Genomic DNA, 18,307 nt, shown 5'->3' with positions numbered 1-18,307 from the left:
GTTTATATATTTCTCATTCAGTATTCTGTATGATCATGTGAGAAGAACAGAGAAGATGATAATATCTAAATTTAATGCAAGACAATAAGGAAGGGATAATCTTTCAACAAATCATCTGGACAGTTGCATATTCATGTACCAAAAATGAACTTTGATTCTTACCTCGCAACTTATATAAAAATTAACTCAAAATAGATTATAGACCTGTCATTAGAGTTAAAAACATAAAACTTCTGAAAGAAACCCTAGGAGAAAACGTTACTGCCCTTGGGTTTGGCAAATTTTTCCTAAATTGGACACAAAACCCTCAAATTGTAAAAGAAAAAAAATAAATTGGACTTCATCAAATAAAAAAAAAAACCTGCTCCTCAAAGCATATTATTATAAAACCAAAAAGGAAAGCAACAGGCTAGAAGAAAAATACATGCAAAACATTTATCTCACAAAAACTTATATTTATAATCTATAATTACTACAAATCAAGAAAAGGACAAATAACCCAAAACTAAATGAGCAAAAAACTTGAACAGATACTTCTTAAGGAAGATATAAGGATGGCAAATAAATGCATGAAATGATATTCACCATTATAAATCATTAGGAAAATGAAAAAACCATAATGAGATACCATTGTACACTCACTGCAGTGAAATGGAGTTTGTTTCTAATAAAGTTAAACATATACCTACCATATGATTTAGCAGTTCTATTCATATGTTTTACCTAAGAGAAATTAAAGCATATGTCTGCATAAAGACTTATATATTAATGTTCATATCAGCTTTACTTATAATAGCCAAAAACTGGAATCACTGCAAATGCCCATCAACGGGAGAGTGAATAAACAAATTGTGGTATGTCTACATAGTAGAATGCAACTAGGCAATAAAAAATGACTAACAATGCATTGAACAACATGAATGAATCTTAAAATAATTTTACTCAGTGAAAAAAGAGTATATACTGTATGTTATCAACCAAATTAAATTCTCCCAAAATTCGTATGTTGAAGTTCCAACCCTTTGTACCTCAGAATGTGACCTGATTTGGAGATAGGACCTTTAAAGTGGTAATTAATATAAAATGAGGCTCTTAGAGTGTGCCCAATCCAATCCATCAGGTGTCCTTATATAAAGAAGAAATTGGGACACACAAGAGACATCAGGGATCCAAAGGCACAGAGAAAGGTCCATGTGAAGACACAGCAAGAAGGCAGCCATTGGCAGGCCAAGGAGAGAGGCCTCAGGAAAAACCAAGCCTGCTGCCACCTTGATCTTTGTCTTAGTTTGTTTGTGTTGCTATAAAGGAATAATTTATAAAGGAAAGGGATTTAGTTAGCTCATAGTTCTGCAGACTGGAAGGTTCAAGAGTGGGCATCTGGTGAGGGCTACAGGCTGCTTCCACTCATGGTGGAAAGTGAGGTAAAACCAGCATATGCAGAGATCACATGGTGAGAGAGGAAGCAGGAGAGAAATGGGGAGGTACCAGGCTCTTGCAGAACGAATAGAGTGAGAGCTCACTCATGCCATTAATCTATTAATGAGGGATCTGCCCTTGTGACTCAAACACCTCCCATTAGGCTCCACTTCCAACATTGGGAATCAAGTTTCAACATGAGGTTTAGAAGGGCCAAACATCTAAATCATAGCATTTTGCCCCTGGCCCTTTAAAACTTATGTTCTTACCACATTGCAAAATACAATTATTCCTTCCCAATAGTCCCTAAAAGTCAACTTGTTTCAGCACCAACTTAAAAGTTCAAAGTCACATCTGAGACTCCAAGTAAGTTCTTTCCAGTTGTAAGCCTGTAAAATCAAAAAAGAGATTATTTACCTCCAAGGTACAATGGTGGTACAGGCACTGGGTAAACATTTCCATTCCAAAAAGGAAAAATTGGTCAAAAGAAAGGGATAGTAGGCCCCATGCAAATCCAAAACACAGCAGGGCACACTTTAAATCTTAAAGCTCCAAAATAATCTCCTTTGACTCCATCTCCTGCATATTGGTCACAGTGGTGTGTGGGGTGGGCTCCCAAGGCCTTGAGTAGCCCTTCCCCCATAGCTTTGCTGGGTGTAGACCACTGGCTGCTTCCATGGGTTGTAATAATGCTGCAGCTTTTTCAGGCTGAGGTGGAATGCTGTGGATAGCTCTACTATTGTGGGGTTCCAGCACCTTTGTAGCTCCACTAAGAGTTGCCCTGGTGGGGACTCTAAGGAAACTCCAACCCAACATTTCCACTAAAGATTGCCTTGGTAGGGGCTCTCTGTGGTGGCTCCACTCCTGCAATAGGCATCTGCCTGCTTTCCCAGGCTTTTTAATATATTCTCTGAAATTTAGGTTAAAGCTGCCAAGCCTCCATGTCCCTTGCATTCTGGATGCCTGCAGACTTAACACCACATGAATGCCACCAAGGCTTACCACTTAGCCCCTCAGGAGCAGTGGCCCAAACCCTACCTGGGGCCATTTGACCCTGCTGGAGCCAGAGCAGCCAGGATGTGGGAAGCAGCATCCAGAGGTGGCCAAGGGCAGTGGTGCTCCAGGTCTGTCCCCAAAAGGCCTTGGGGCCTATTAGGGAAGGGGTGGCCCCAAATCTTTCTGAAGTGCCTTTGGGCACTTTTTCCAGACACTCCCTCATATTCTTGTCTTTTTCTGAGCCTTCCACACACTTCCAACCTCCGCTTATCGCCCAGTTCGAAAACTGCTTCCACATTTTCAAGTATCTTTATAGCAACACCCCAATTCTCAGTACCAATTCTCTGTCTTAGTCCATTTTGTATTGCTATAAAGGAATACTTGAGGCTGGTTAATTTATAAATAAAAGAGGTTTATTTAACTCCCGGTTCTGCTGGCTGGAAGGTTCAAGATTGGGCCTCTAGTGAGGCTGCTTCCACTCATGGTAGAAGGTGAAGTGGAATCAGCATGTGCAGAGATTACATGGTGAAAGAGGACACAAGAGGGAGAGAGAGAGGTGCCTGGTCCTTTTTAATAATCAGTTTTTGCAGCAGTGAATAGAGTGAGAACTCAGTCAACCCCAAGGAAGGGCATCAATCTATTCATGAGTGATATGTCTCCATGACTCAAAACCTCCCATTAGGCCCCACTTCCAATGTTGGGGATCAGTTTTCAACATAAGGTTTGGAGAGGACAAACATCCAAACCATAACAATACTGGATTTCCAGCCTCCAGAATGTGAAAATAAATTTCAAACCTACAAAACTAATATACTGTATGCTTCCACATATATAAAATGTTAGAAATTTTAAACTAATTTGTATTGACAGAGTATATCAGTGGTTCCACATATATAAAATGTTAGAAAATTTGAACTAATTTGTATTGACAGAACCTCTCAGTGGTTGCCTTGGCGCAAGATGAGAGCAAGAAGGATAGATTATAAAGAGGCATGATGATAGTTTTGCACTGATAGAGATGTTTAATTATCTTTATTGTTTTGGTGGTCTCATGGGTGCACATGTATGACAGTTTTACCTCCATAAACTGTTAAAAAGGTGGTTTGTGAGTGCAAAAGGTATATTACGCTTTAAAAAAATTTTCATACACTTCAGCATTATAATGTAGATAGATGGGAAAACAAGCTCTTTAAGGCAGAGATTTAACAAGCTTCTTTCTGTACTTCTTGAGGCTGCTGTATGTTTGTTTCTGTTACTACCACCCACTAATAGTAATAGTAGTAGTAGTAATACTAATATGTTTATTACTATTGCTTATTACTAATTTAAGTCTGTTATGGGTAGTAATATTTAATCCCCACAACAACCTACCTCTGAGGTGTCAGTATGTTTGTGTCCTTGTTTTACAGAAAGGCTAAAAGAGATTAAGTAATTTTCTCACATTCACACTGCAAATAGGAGAGAGATCTGGGATTCAAACCCAGGCCTAACCACCACTGTATTTATTGTACATTGTTTTGTTTTCTATTTCAAGAAACCTTTTTTTTTGCTCCTTTTGAGATGGAGTCTCGCTGTCGCCCAGGCTGGAGTGCAGTGGCATAGTCTCAGCTCACTGCAACCTTTGCCTCCTGGGTTCAAGCGATTTTCCTGCCTCAGCCTCCAGAGTAGCTGGGATTACAGGCATGTGCCACCACACTCGGCTAATTTTGTATTTTTAGTAGAGATGGGTTTTCTCCGTGTTGGTCAGGCTGGTCTCGAACTCCTGACCTCAGGTGATCCACCCACCTCGGCCTTCCAAAGTGCTGGGATTACAAGCGTGAGCCACCGCACCCAGCTGTTTTGTTTCTATAAGAATCAGAGTCTACTTGGAGTGCAGTAGCACAATCATAGCTCACCGAAACCTCAAACTCCTGAGCTCGAGCAATCCTCCCACCTCAGCTTCCCAAGTAGTTGGGACTACGGGGATGGGCATGTGCCACCATACCCAGCTAATTTTTTATTCATTTATTGTTTTTTAGAAACAGGGACTCACGCTTTTGCTTAGGCTGGTCTCAAACTCTTGGCTTCAAGTGATCCTTCTGCCTCAGCCTCCCAAGTAGCTGAAATGCCTGGCTCTCGTCATTCTTCTTATAGATATGAAACTATGTTTTGTAGTATTTGTTGCTGTTACTTCATTTTCTTTCCCTTTTCCCTTAATTTGAAATCACTGTTCGGATGAATTAATTGTTTGATTGGAGATGGGTATAAGTAGTTGATGCAGTCTCAAACTTTACCTTTATCTTTCTTTTTTTTTTTTTTTTTTTAATCCTGATAAATGAATATCCTTGTTGGTTTTAGGAATCTTGGGTTTTAGTTCTTTTTTTTTCTCATTTTTTTTCCCGAGTGTTACTTCACTGTCCTCTTCCTTCCAGTGTTTTAGATGAGAACTGTAGTGGCCATCTGACTCCTTTTCTTCATGAGAAATATGTTCTTTTATTTCAAAATCTTTAACTATTTTCCTGGAATTAAATAATGTTACCAGGTGTGCTTCATTTCCATCATTCTTACCTAGACAAATAAACCCTTTAATTGATCTTACTTTAGCTGTAATTTCTACTCTTCAGTCTACTCTTGTCTTTTTTTTTTTTTTAGTTTCTATGAATTTTAGGGTTGCCTCTTGGTTCTATCTTGTAAAACCTTTTCTCGTTACTTCTTCTACCTCTGTAGTTTTGCATGTACTTTCTCTCTCTCTCTCATTTTTATTCTTATTTTCTTCTTTCACTTGGTCTTATAGGAAACTAATTTAAGTTTTTAAAAAAATTTCCTCCTTCAAATCATCTACTAAAATTTTTAGCTTGTTTAATGGTTAATTTCATGTGTCTACTAGGCTAGGCTATGATACTCAGCTATTTGGTCAAATATTCATCTAGATGTTGGTGTGAAGGTATTTTTTAAAGATGTAACTAATATTTAGATTAGCAGACTTTGAGTAAAGCTGATTAGCCTCCATAATGAGAGTGGGCCTCATTCAGTCAGTTGAAGTCATTAAGAAAAAAAGGCTAAAATTTCCAGAGGAAGAAGGAATTCTACCTCCAGACTGCCTTTGTACTCAAGACTACAGTGTCAACTTTTCCCTGGGGTCTAACCTGCTGGCCTACCCTGCAGATATTGACTTGCCAGTCCCCACAATCATGAGTCAGTTCTTTAAAATAAATCTTTCTCACTGTATATATACAGTCTATTGATTCTTTTTATCTAGAGAATCTAGAGTAATAGAATTTGGTACTGAGAGAAATTCTAGAGGAACAGAATTTTAAGGATGAGTTTTATGAATTACTTCCCTAATCTGATAAGATGTAAAGGCATTAATGACTTTTCAGCAGTGAATAGAGTATTAATAATTCATAGTGTAATGTGACAGTAGAGATATGCAAAGTATCGCCATTAGGTAATCCTATTCAGACACTTACAAGAAGCAAGGTTCTGGGTGTCTGTATTTGATACCTTAGAACATTCTTGAGTTCTCATGAGAACAACGAGATTGGCTAGTTACTCCTAATTCAGAGAAGGAAAGGATGATCTTAGGGATTAAATTTCCCAGCTCAAGTGCCGCATGAATAACCCAAAAGTTTCTCTTTCTGCCCTGAAAGAAACTCTTATATTTTATAACAACAAAACTAAGATTATTTAAAACCAAACCCAAAATCTCATCCTGAAAATGGCTGAATTACAGTGCAAATTGAATCCCCAACCCTTTTAGGGTGTCTGCTGTTAAAATGAGGGCATTGACTGAGAAGGAATGGGATCTTGAAAACTGGGGTGGAGACATATATGAAGAGCCTTATAAAGCTGGGTGTATCGAACCCCTTGACCCTGATGAGTCTTCCTTGCCAGTAAAAGCAGCCATGCCACTCCCATCTGAGGAGATTAATGCTACTTTACCTGAGGAAACTTTTATTACCTCCCCTGAGTTTGTTGCCTTGCAAGATATTGCTGATTGTTCTCGAGACTCACAGCCACCATCCTTCATTGCTTCTAGACCTATAACTAGACTCAAGTCCCAGCAGGCCCTTAAAGGTAAGGTACAAAGTGTGACCCATGGGGAGATGTGTTACACTACAAAAGAGCTACGTGATTTTTCCAATTTATACTGACAGAAATCTGGGAAATATTTGTGGGGAGGGATTTTAAGGGTGTGGGACAGTGGTGGAAGGAACTTAGTGTTTGATCAGGCTGAATTTATTGAAATGGGACCACAAAGAAGAGATTCTGGACTTAATATGTGGCTTAGGGAGTTAGAAAGAGCTCTTACAGTTTATTTGGTTGGTTGTATTAAATGGACCAAAAGGTGGCCCAGTCTAAATGAAGATAAAATGCCAGAACTGCCTCGATATACTATATACTGTGAAGGAAGGGACCCAAAGGATTAGGGAGATTGGAACATTAGATTGGGTTTATCATTTAAGAGCTGCCCACCCACCCCAGGAGGTCCAGAGGATGTGCTTTTCTCATAACTGTGAGAAATACATTTGTGAGGAGAGTCCCAGCATCCTTGAAGAATACTGTGATTGTTCTTCTCTGTAGCTCAGATATTGCAGTGGAAATTGCTGCCACTGAGTTGGGAAACCTGAATGCAGTGGGTATAATTGGATCCCAGAGAGATAAGGGCCAGGTGGTGGCACTTGATAGCCAAAGGCAAGGTGAGTGTGGTATGGTAATAGACAGCAGAGTCAAAGCAGCAATCAGAACAGTCTGACCTATAGAGACCTATGGTGTTGATTAGTTGATCATGGTGTTCCTAGAAGTGAACTAGATGGGACGTCTACTAAATTCTTCCTTGATAGGTGTAAGCAGAAGAGTTCTAGGTCAAGTGAGCAAAATTCTAACCTGAACCATAGGAACAGAGAATTACAACCAGTCAATAACTTCCCAGACTTGAGCCAGTTTACACACAGAGAACACCTTGAATGAAAGGGAGGACCCTGGCACACTGCTAAAAATGTATACTGTTAATCTTTCAGCCTTCCCCAAAGGGATCTATAGCCTTTTGCCAGGGTGACTGTACATTTGGAAAAAGAAAATCGTCAGAACTTTCAGAAACTACTGGACACTGGCTCTGAATTGACACCAATTCCAGGAGACCCAAAACATCACTGTGGTCTACAAATCAAAGCAGGGGCTTATGGAGGTCAGATATTCAATGGAGCTTTAGTTCAAGTTCGTTTCACAGTGGACTCAGTAGGTCCGTAAAACCATCTTGTGATTATTTTCCAAGCCCTGGAATGAATAATTGGAATAAACATACTCAACAACTGGTAGAATCCCCACATTGCTTCTCTGACCTGTGGAGTGAGGAATATTATGGCAGGAAAGGGCCAATGGAAGCCAGTAGAATTGATTCTACCTAGGAAAATAGTAAAAAAGCAAAAGCAATACTACATTCCTGAAGAGATTGCTGATATTAATGCCTCCATCAAGGACTTTAAGGATGAAGTGATGTTGATATCTATCACATCCCATTCAACTCACCTATTTGACCTACACAAAAAAGAGATGGAATTTGGAGAATGACAGTGGATTATTGTAAGCTTCCTCAGATGGTGACTCTAGTTGTAGCTGCTATACCAGATATAGTTTCATTGCCTTAGAAAATCAGCACATATCTTCATACCTGCTATGTAGCTATTGATCTGGGAAATGCTTTTTTCTCTATACCTATTAATCAAGAGCACCAAAAGTAGTTTACTTTCAGCTGGCAGGGCCAGCAATACACCCTCACTGTCCTATCTCAGGGGTGTATTAACTCTTCAGCCCTATGTTGTAATTTAGTTCTCAGGGATCTCAATCACCTTTCCCTTCCACGGATATTACAGAGGTTTATTACATTGATGACATTGTGCTGATAATAACAAGAAGTAGCAAATGCTTTAGTCTTATTTGTCTGTCAGAGGGTAGGAGATATATCCAACAAAAATTCAGTGGCCTTCTACTTCAGTGAAGTTTCTAGAGGTCCAGTGGTGTGGGACATGTTGAGATAATCATAAGGTGAAGGATAAATTGTATCTGGCTCTTTCTACAAGCAAAAAAGAGGCACAATGGCTAGTGAACCTAGGCGTTTTGGAGGAAACATTCCTTATTTGGATGTGCTACTCTGGTCCATTTACTAAGTGATGTGAAAAGCTGCTAGTTTTGAGTGTGGCCCAAAACAAGAGAAGGCTCTGAAACAGGTTCAGTCTGCCATGCAAGCCTCTCTGCCATGTAGGCTGTATGATCGAGCGAATCCAATGGTGCTTGAAGTGTCATTGGCAGATAAAGGTGCTGTTTGGACCTTTGGCAGACCCCTTTAGATGAGTCACAGTGCAGGCACATAGGATTTTAGAGCAAATTCCTGCCACCCTCTGCGGACTCTCTTTTTGAGAAACAGCTTTTGGCCTGCTACTGGGCCTTGGTAGAGACTGCTTCATAGAGAACTAAGTAGAGAATGCTTAACTATGGGCCATAAAGTTGGGCATACACAGCAGCACTCCACCATCACATGAAAGTGGTAGATACAAGATTGGGCTTGAGCAGATCCTGAAGGCACAAATAAGTTACACGAAGAAGCTGCCCAAATGCTCACTGTTCCCACCCCTGCTACATTACCTGCTCTCTTCAGCCTGCACCTGTTGCCTCATGAGGAGTTGCCTATGATCAGCTGACAGAAGAAGAGAAGACTTGGACCTGGTCTACAGAAGGTTCTGCGTGATATAAAGGTACCAACCAGAAGAGGACAGCTACAGCACTACAGCCCCTTTTTTGAGACATCTCTGAAGGACAGTGGTGAAGAGAAATACTCCCAGTGGGCAGAACATTGGGTAGTGCACTTGGTGTTTTTTTTTTTTTTTTTTTGCTTGGAGAAATGGCCAGAGGTATAAATGTATACTGATTCATGGGCTATGTTTAATGGCTTAGCTGGATGGTCAGGGAATTTGAAGGAACATGATTGGAAAAATTGGTGACAATAAGGTCTGGGGAAGAGGCATGTGAATAGACCTTGCTAGATAGGCACAAACACAAAGATATTTGTATCCCATGTGAATGCTCACCACAGGTTGATCTCAGCAGAGGCAGACTTTAATAATCAAATGAATGGAGTGACATGCTCTCTGAATATCAGCTAGACTATTCCCCCAGCCACCCCTGTCATTGTCATTGCCCATAGGTCTCATGAACAAAGTGGCCATAATGGCAGGGATGGAGGTTATGTATGAGCTCAGCAACATGAACTTCCACTCACCAAGGCTGACCTGGCTACAGCTACTGCTGAGTGTCCAATCTGCCAGCAACAGAGACCAACACTGAGTACCTGATGGGCACTATTCCATGGGATGATCAGCCAGCTAGCTGATGGCAGGTTGATTACACTGGGACCACTTCCATAATGGAAGGAGCAGTACTTTTTTCTTGCTAGAATAGACAGTAACTCTGGGTATGGATTTGCCTTCCCTGCACACAGTGGTTCCACCAATTTACCATCTGTGGACCTACAGAATGCTTTATCCACCATCATGGTATTCCATACAGCATTGCTGTAATCAAAGAACTCACTCTGTGGCAAATACCTTGTGGCAATGGCCTTACTGCCACTATGTTACCATATTCCTTATCCTCTCAAAGCAGCTGGCTTGATAGAATGGATGAATGGCCTTTTGAAGACTCAATTACAGTGAAAGCTAGGTGGCAGTACCTTGCAGGGCTGGGGTAATGTTCTTCAGGAGATTATATATGCCCCATGTCAGCATCCAATATATGATGCTGTTTCTACCATAGCCAGGATTCAAGAATCAAGGGGTGGAAATGGGGAGTGGCACCAGTCGCCATTACCCCTAGTCATCCATTAGCATAATTTTTGCTTCCTGTTCCTGTGGCCTTATGCTCTGCTGGTCTAGGGGTCTTAGTGGCTCTCTTCATTAATGTTGTCTGACACTTAGGCCTTTCTGTCTGCAAACTTGAGTCTTCCTTGATGGACAACAGAGCATGGAATTATTTTTGGACCGGGGTCTAGATTTACCTAGTCTGTGGAGTCTAGAAGATTGCTGGGTAATATGGAACAAGTTACTTTGTACAGATTCTTTATTTGAAAAGTATGAATATAGTAGCATCTCCCTCAACGGTTTGTTTTGGAGTTGACAAGGTGATACATGTAGCATATCGTGCTGCTTGAACCTGGTATGCATGTTTCACTGCATTCTGTTAGTACTCCCGCTTCTGTTTAGGGAGCTTTCCTATGATCACTTGAATTATTTCTTTTCTGCAGTGAATTCCACAGTTTGCTTCTGAAATTCCTTTTTTATATTCCCCTTGTATGCACTGTGTCTTTTAGCATTTTAATCATTATTGTAGGTTTTTTTAATCTTTTTTTTCTGAGTTCTGGCAAAATTTTTTAAGCTGGTTTTCTAAACACAAATTTGGTTTTCTGTTCAATTCCTGCTTTCGGAGTTTGAGTTGAATGATTGTGACTTTTATATGAAATCAAGCTTTTATTATTTTAGATTATTTAATTTTCACATATTTAATCTCATTTCAAAATTTAAAAAATGCTTTTTTTACTATCAAGTAATTTATACGGTTTAGATACTGTAATAACTACTGCTAACATTGTGATGAACACTTGCCAGGCTTATTATTATTATATGACATATATCATCATATATCTACATAAATATGATGAAAGATCTCCCTACAAAGCCATTGTTATCGCCTTTATAATTTAGTAATGTAACATATTTGTTAGTAAACATAGTTATAAAGTGTTGTTTTAAATAATGCTCTCTTGAATTTTATTTAATATACAAATAGGAGTTTTTAAGGTGTTATCACTGTTTATAGAAAGGAGAATATTTGTTGTGATTTTTTAGAATGGGCTCCCTTTTTGAAATACCGGGTATCTTTATATATCTAGCAATTTTTTTTTTTTTTTTTTGAGATGGAGTGTCACTCATTCTGTCACCCAGGCTGGAGTACAGTGGCACAGTCTCAGATCACTGCAGCCTCCGCCTCCCTGGTTCAAGCAATTCTCCTGCCTCAGCCTCCTGAGTAGCTGGGATTATAGGTGTGAACCACTGCGCCTGGCTGTTTTTTCTGTTCATTCATATTTACAAGGGAAAGTTTCTGTGTGCTATGTTAAAATTTGAGAAGAGTTCTGCCAGATATTATATAAATGCCTGTTCAGGTCTTGTCAGCATATTTACTCGATAAGTGGTCCATGTGATTCTGAGTAGTAAGGAGAGGTTATTGGTGAGAGAGCTGCATGGCAGAGAAGGGCCTCCTTTGCTGTGTGTGTTTCTGCTCTCAATGTGGGGATGGTGGTGGAACCAGAGCTTCAGATGTCTGTGTCAGGTGAAGAAGGAACTCCTGGAGCAGTAAAGCTTAGTAGGTCAAATAGCTGGTTTTCCCTCTCATATTTGTTATAACAGTCCATGTTAGATGAGTCCCATATTACTTGGAGCAAATCCCCTTGGTAGCATCCTTTTGCCACAGTATCTTTGCTTTGAATAACATGTCCCATCACCAGATGAAGGCTGAGAATGGACATAAAATATGGCTGTCTAGTTTGGGGACACTGGTGGAATTCCATTAATTCTAGAATTTGTCTGCAGTCAACTATCAGATTTTTTTTTTCCCCTGGCCCCTGCTGCTCTGGGTTTGCAGGTTTCAGATTTGCAGGAGAATACCATTCATTTACTCCCACAAAGAGTTTCTCCTCTGTTGTGTTCAGTTGCAAACTAGAGGATACTTCCCTTGACTTAATCTTGCCCATGCCACTTCTAGCAGAAATTTCCAAAAGTACCTGGATGCTAATGATATCATTCTGTATTTATTAAAAACTGATCTGAAAAATAAACATCCCATAATTGTACAGTTCTTCGGTCATGCCAATAGTTTTCAGGGAGGAAATAATTTAAACTCGTGGACTCAACTGTTTTGAAAAGAAACTCCTAGGCCATCTTCTGTATTGGTCAAAGAGATATATGGATTTACGTGTGTGAAATCCTTTCATGAAGTCTGGGTGTGACGTATCTCCCACCTTTATCTACCAGATGTTTCTGTTTCTGTAATAGATGATTCAACACGCGTTCCTCTTGGAAAAAGCAAGGAGTACATCAATGCTAGTTATATTAGAATAGTCAATTGTGGAGAAGAGTATTTTTATATCGCTACTCAAGGACCACTGCTGAGCACCATAGATGACTTTTGGCAAATGGTATTGGAAAATAATTCGAATGTTATTGCCATGATAACCAGAGAGATAGAAGATGGAATTATCAAATGCTACCATTACTGGCCCATTTCTCTGAAGAAGCCATTGGAATTGAAACACTTCCGTGTATTCCTGGAGAACTACCAGATACTTCAATATTTCATCATTCGAATGTTTCAAGTTGTGGAGAAGTCTGTAAGTTTTTAAACATCAGTATTAGATATATGTTTCACCACATAAGCAGATGTCTTAGAACTAGAAGTTAGCAGTAGGATGGAAAATAGATCGATGATACTTCTTAAAGTAACTTTTTACTTATCCCTGGTACCAGAAGCCACCATCACTTCTACTTCTCCTTAACCAGATTCTGTGGAGAAGAAAAAATTGGAAAAGAGAGATGGGGCAGGGAGAGTGACTGTTGAAGTTGTCTGATTCTGGATTATACCTGCCTCTGCCAAGTGTGGCAGATACGTGTTGAGTCCTTAAGGTATGCTAATCACTGGGCCAGACACTATCAGTACTTACCAAGTAGTGGAGAGGTTGGTACACTCACTGATAGATACCTAACTTACCATGTTCAGTGATAATGTTGAGATACATCTTGGGCACTTTGGGGCTCAGAAGGTAAATACTTAGCTTTACTTGGGGTTTTGAGACAGATTTACTGGAGGAGGTGGTATTTGTTTTGAGAATTATGCAAATGAGAAAGATGGAGGGAGAAAGTAGATGATCAAAATATAAAATAGCATAAGGTGTATGTAGAGACAAATGTAAGTAGTTAAGTGTTTCTGAAATGTAAAAGTTCAGTGCCAGGGAGTAATAAAAGATGAGATGAGGTTATCAAAAGTAAGCAGGGGCCAGCTAGAATGTGAAATGTCTTAAGTTTCAGCTAAGTAGCATGAACTTTATTATGAAGATAATTGGGAGACATTGAAGGATTTTAGTAAGTGACATGATCAACTACGGCTGTTGGCATAGGGGTGGAAAGCACAGACGCAAGTGTTTTGCAGGTAAAATTGGGAGACTTATACATGACTTATGACTCATGATTTATAAGTGACAGAGGAGGGGTTGAAAATATATTCAATACAGTAACCACATGTGGATATTTAAGTTTAAATTTAAGTTATTTAAATTTATGTAAAATAACAAATCGAGTTCCTCACCTGCAGTAGCCACATTTCTAGCGCTTATTAGTCACATGTTGATAGTGGCTACTATATTGCCACTATTTAAGACATTTGCTTCAGCATAGAAAGTTCTGTTGAGAAGCATTGGTCTAGAATAATTCATGGATTTCTTGGTCTAATAGACTTAGAAAACAGAAAAGGAATGGTTTATAGGAGAAACAATGAGTTAGATTGCTCTAGTGGATTCAGTTGGCAGGTAGGTGATACATGTGTTAACAAGAGTGAAGGGAATAGGAGTTGAACAGGAAACTTATAGAGAATGGTGAGTTTTGGAGTCATCACCAAAGAAGTTGATTGGAGCACAATCACCAGGAAAAGGGTTGCTGAGTGATGCTGAGGTTTGACCCATACATTTACAGTAGCAACAAAATATGTGATTATATGTTTTTTTCTAGCAGTATAACATTGAGATCCCTGAATACAGGTTATGTGACTGATCCAGAGAGAGAAATTAATTTTAAGGAGTTGGTTCAAGTGATTGTGGAGGGTTGGCAAATCTGCAGGGTGGGAAAATAGGCTGAAGACCCAGGGAAGAATTGCAGTTTGAGTCCAGAAGCAATCTGCTGGTAGAATTCCTTCTTGCTCATGGGAGGTCCGTTTTTGTTCTCTTAAGGCCTTCAGTTGATTAGATGAAGCCAACCCACTTTGTGAAGAATAACCTGCTTTACTCAAATTCTACCAATTTAAATGTTAATCTCACCTAAAAATACCTTCACATAGACACAAAATAATATTTGGCCTAGTATCTGGATACTAGGGCTCAGCCAAGTTGATACATAAAATTAACTATCACAAATTTCAGTCAACACTATGGATTAGAATAGAGCTTGAGCACTAGCATCTTTATTCAGGAAACTAAGGAAAAAGAGGTGCATTCGGGAGAAGCAGAGAAGAAGTGAGAAACTCATTTTGAGTTCTTCCATTAGGGTCCCATGTGTGGTAAAATAAGGGCCCCACATTGAGGAAAGGGTCATGATCCCTTTGGATGAGATATAGGTAAATTCAAAGTGCTTTAGCTGACAATGCTGGGAAGAGTTTCATGACTCCACTTCAAGGGGGCTCAGCACAATAGTGGGACCCACAATCTACTCTCATGGTCATTGACTACCCTGTCTTCATCGCTGGAAGAGATTGGTGCCTCTCTTGTCAGACACCTGTATGTCTTAATTAAATTTCATATGTCATTTCTAAACTAAGATACCTTGCCTTTTGGTCTTATTCCTAACATGAAAATCCATCTGTCACTCTAAGCATTTTGAAATCTTGGTTTCCTGCAGCCTCATGGTACAGAAGAATGACGGTAGATTAGAATTCAAGACACCTACATTACAGTTCCAGCTCTAAACGTGTGAACCTTCTGACCTAGCATACATCTCTTGTCCCCCTCATCCTTAAATTTTCATCTGTAAAATGGAGATAAAATGGTGCCTACCTCACATGGTTGATGTGAAGATTAAAGGAGAGAATTCATGTGAAGCCCCTAGCATAGTACCTGCCACACAGCAAGTGCTTAATTTTTGTTACCTGTTAATACTGGTATTTTTATTGTTGTTACTGTGCTCTCTTTGTAAAATAGAGAAAACCTCTATTCCTAGCAACTTCCAGAATTCTTATAAACATCAAAAAGAGATTTGAGTACTTTTTGAGAGTTCTATATAATACCAAGGTAATACCATATAGCCATTATTATTATCATTTGAATATTAGAAGTTGGCGTGAGGTCTCTAATATAAGAAATCAATAAATATCTTTCTCGCTCTGTTTCTTTCTCTAACAGACGGGAACTAGTCACTCTGTAAAACAGTTGCAGTTCACCAAGTGGCCAGACCATGGCACTCCTGCCTCAGCAGATAGCTTCATAAAATATATTCGTTATGCAAGGAAGAGCCACCTTACGGGACCCATGGTTGTTCACTGCAGTGCTGGCATAGGCCGGACAGGGGTGTTCCTATGTGTGGATGTCGTGTTGTGTGCCATCGTAAAGAACTGTTCAGTAAGTGTGTGAATCAAGCAGATACACTGATGCTGTTGGTAAACACGCTACATTTAACAGCCTGATTATTTGGAAGACTAATATTTGGTCGTCAAAAGCAACTTAGTAAATCAAAAGCACATGAGCTTTGGATACCTGATTCTCACTGAACTTGCTGCAGGTTCCTGGGGGTGTTTGTGAGGATTAAAGTATGTAATGTAAATAATGGCTTAGGACAATGTCTGGAACATAATAGATACACAGAAAATGTGAGTTCCATTTCCTTTTCCTTCCCTGTATCTTACACAGGGTGTTTAGACTCTTACTAGAGAATGTTGATGGAATGTGCCTATTTTTAATGAGTATAAGTGACAAGCACATAAGAATGTGAGAAAAAATGTAGACTTCTGAGTTAATGAGGGGTCCCTGTTTGACTGCCTGTTTTGCCACATACTTTAGATTTTGGTGACTTTGGGTAAATTGCTCATCCTCTCTCAAATCTAGTTTTCTCATTTGCAAAATAAACATAATAATATAATTGAGTTTGAGTCAATAATTCACAATCCTTTACTTTTCTTTTTAATTTGGAACCAGCTAAGAGATAGACACAGGAATCAGATGTGATGATTACAATATTTCCTTTATGATTATTTTTATTCTCAAGTTTTATTTGTTAAAATGATTCCATCTGTGTTGTTTTTCCTTTTATTTTTAGTTGACATGTAATAATTGTACATATTTGTGGGGTACAGAGAGTGATATTTAGATATATGTATACAATGTGTAGTGATCAGATCAAGGTGGTTAACATATCCATCACCTCAAACATTTATCATTTCTTTGTGTTGTGAACATCAAAAATCTTCTCTCCTACCTCTTCAAATATATACAGTAAATTATAGTTAATCATATTTGCCCTGCAGTGATGCAGAACACCAGAGCTCATTCCTCCTATCTAGCTGTAATTTTGTATTTGTTAGCCAACCTTTCTTTATCATCTTTAATACCCACAGTTCTACTCTCGACTTCCATGAGCTCGATTTTTTAGCTCTCATATATAAATGAGAACATGCAGTATTTATCTTTCTGTGCCTGCCTTGTTTTGCTTAATACAATGTTCTCCAGACTTGCCATATTGCTGTGAATGACAGGATGTCACTCTTTTTTATGGCTGCATAGTATTCCATTTTCCAATTCATTAGCGTGGGATTATTTCCATTTGTTTCTATCCTCTTCGTTTCTTTCATCAGTGTTTTATAGTTTTCCTCATAGAGGTCTTTTACTTTTTTGGTTAAATTTATCCTAAGTTTTTTTTTTATAGCTATTGTAAATAAGATCACCTTCTTTATTTCCTTTCAGCTAGTTCATTATCAGCATCTAGAAATATCACTGATTTTTGTATGTCGACTTTGTATCCTGCAACTGTACTGAATTAGTTTATTAGTTCTTAGGGTGTTTTGGTAGAGTCATTGTTTTGGGGTATATATATATATACATATATATATATGAATATATGAATATATAGTCATGTTACATGCAAAGAGGGACAATTTAATTTCCTTTTTTCCAATTTGGATGCCCCTTATTTCTTTCTCTTGACTAATTGCAATGGCTAGGACATCCAACATTATACTGAATAAGAATGGTAAAAGTGGGCATTCTTGACTTATTTTCCAGTTCTTAGAAGAAAGGCTTTGAGCTTTTCCTCATTCAGTATGATCTTAGCTGTGTGTTTGTCATATATGGTCTTTATTGTGTTTAGATATGTTCCTTCTATGCCTCATTTGTTGAGAGTTTTTTTTTAATCATGAAAGCATGTTGAATTTTATCAAATGCTTCTACATCTATTAAGATTCTCATATGGTTTTTGTCATTCATTCTGTTGATGTGATGTATCACATTTATTGATTTGCATATGTCAAATTATACTTGCATTCTGGGGATAAATCCCACTTGGTCATAGTGCATTATCTTTTTGATGTGTTGTTACATTTGTTTTGCTAGTATTTTGTTGAGGATTTTTTTTGCATCTATGTTCATCAGGGATATTGGCTTGAACTTTTTTTTCATTGTGTCTCTGTCAGATTTTGGTATCAAGATGATAATGGCTTCATAGAATGAGTTATGGAGGAGTCCCTCCTCCTTGAATTTTTTGGAATGGTTTCAGTAGGATTGGTACCAGTTCTTCTTTGTACATGTGGTAGAATTTAGCTGTGAATCCGTCTGGTCCAGGGCTTTTTTTTGTTGGTAGAATTTTTATTACTGATTCACTTTTGGAATTCATTATTGGTCTGTTCAGGTTTTCAATTTCTTCCTGGTTCGGTCTTGGGAGGTTGTGTGTTTTCAGGAATTTACTCATTTCCTCTAGATTTTCTAATTTTTGTGTGCATAGATATTTATAATAATCTCTGAGGATCTTTTATATTTCTGTGGGATTAGTTGTAATGTCATCTTTGTCATTTCTGATTGTGCTTAGATTTTCTTTTTTTGTTGTTTAGTTAGCAGTCTATCAAT

At 38.7% G+C, this 18,307-nt stretch overlaps 1 protein-coding gene across 1 annotated transcript in view; it reads left to right on the top strand.

The window, feature by feature from the left end:
- The window catches only part of PTPN20 (protein tyrosine phosphatase non-receptor type 20), a 105,686-nt gene that overhangs the window by 59,964 nt on the left and 27,415 nt on the right, over nucleotides 1–18,307 (top strand). The window contains exons 12-13 of the mRNA XM_054435556.1: nucleotides 12,492–12,826; nucleotides 15,599–15,814. Coding sequence (XP_054291531.1) covers nucleotides 12,492–12,826; nucleotides 15,599–15,814 — 551 coding nt within the window. The remainder of the gene's footprint in view (nucleotides 1–12,491; nucleotides 12,827–15,598; nucleotides 15,815–18,307) is intronic.

Source organism: Pongo pygmaeus, chromosome 8 (genome assembly GCF_028885625.2).
Source record: "Pongo pygmaeus isolate AG05252 chromosome 8, NHGRI_mPonPyg2-v2.0_pri, whole genome shotgun sequence".
Classification (NCBI taxonomy): domain Eukaryota; kingdom Metazoa; phylum Chordata; class Mammalia; order Primates; family Hominidae; genus Pongo; species Pongo pygmaeus.
The sequence above is the reverse complement of the archived record's forward strand: the minus strand, read 5'-3'. Positions and strand labels throughout refer to the sequence as shown.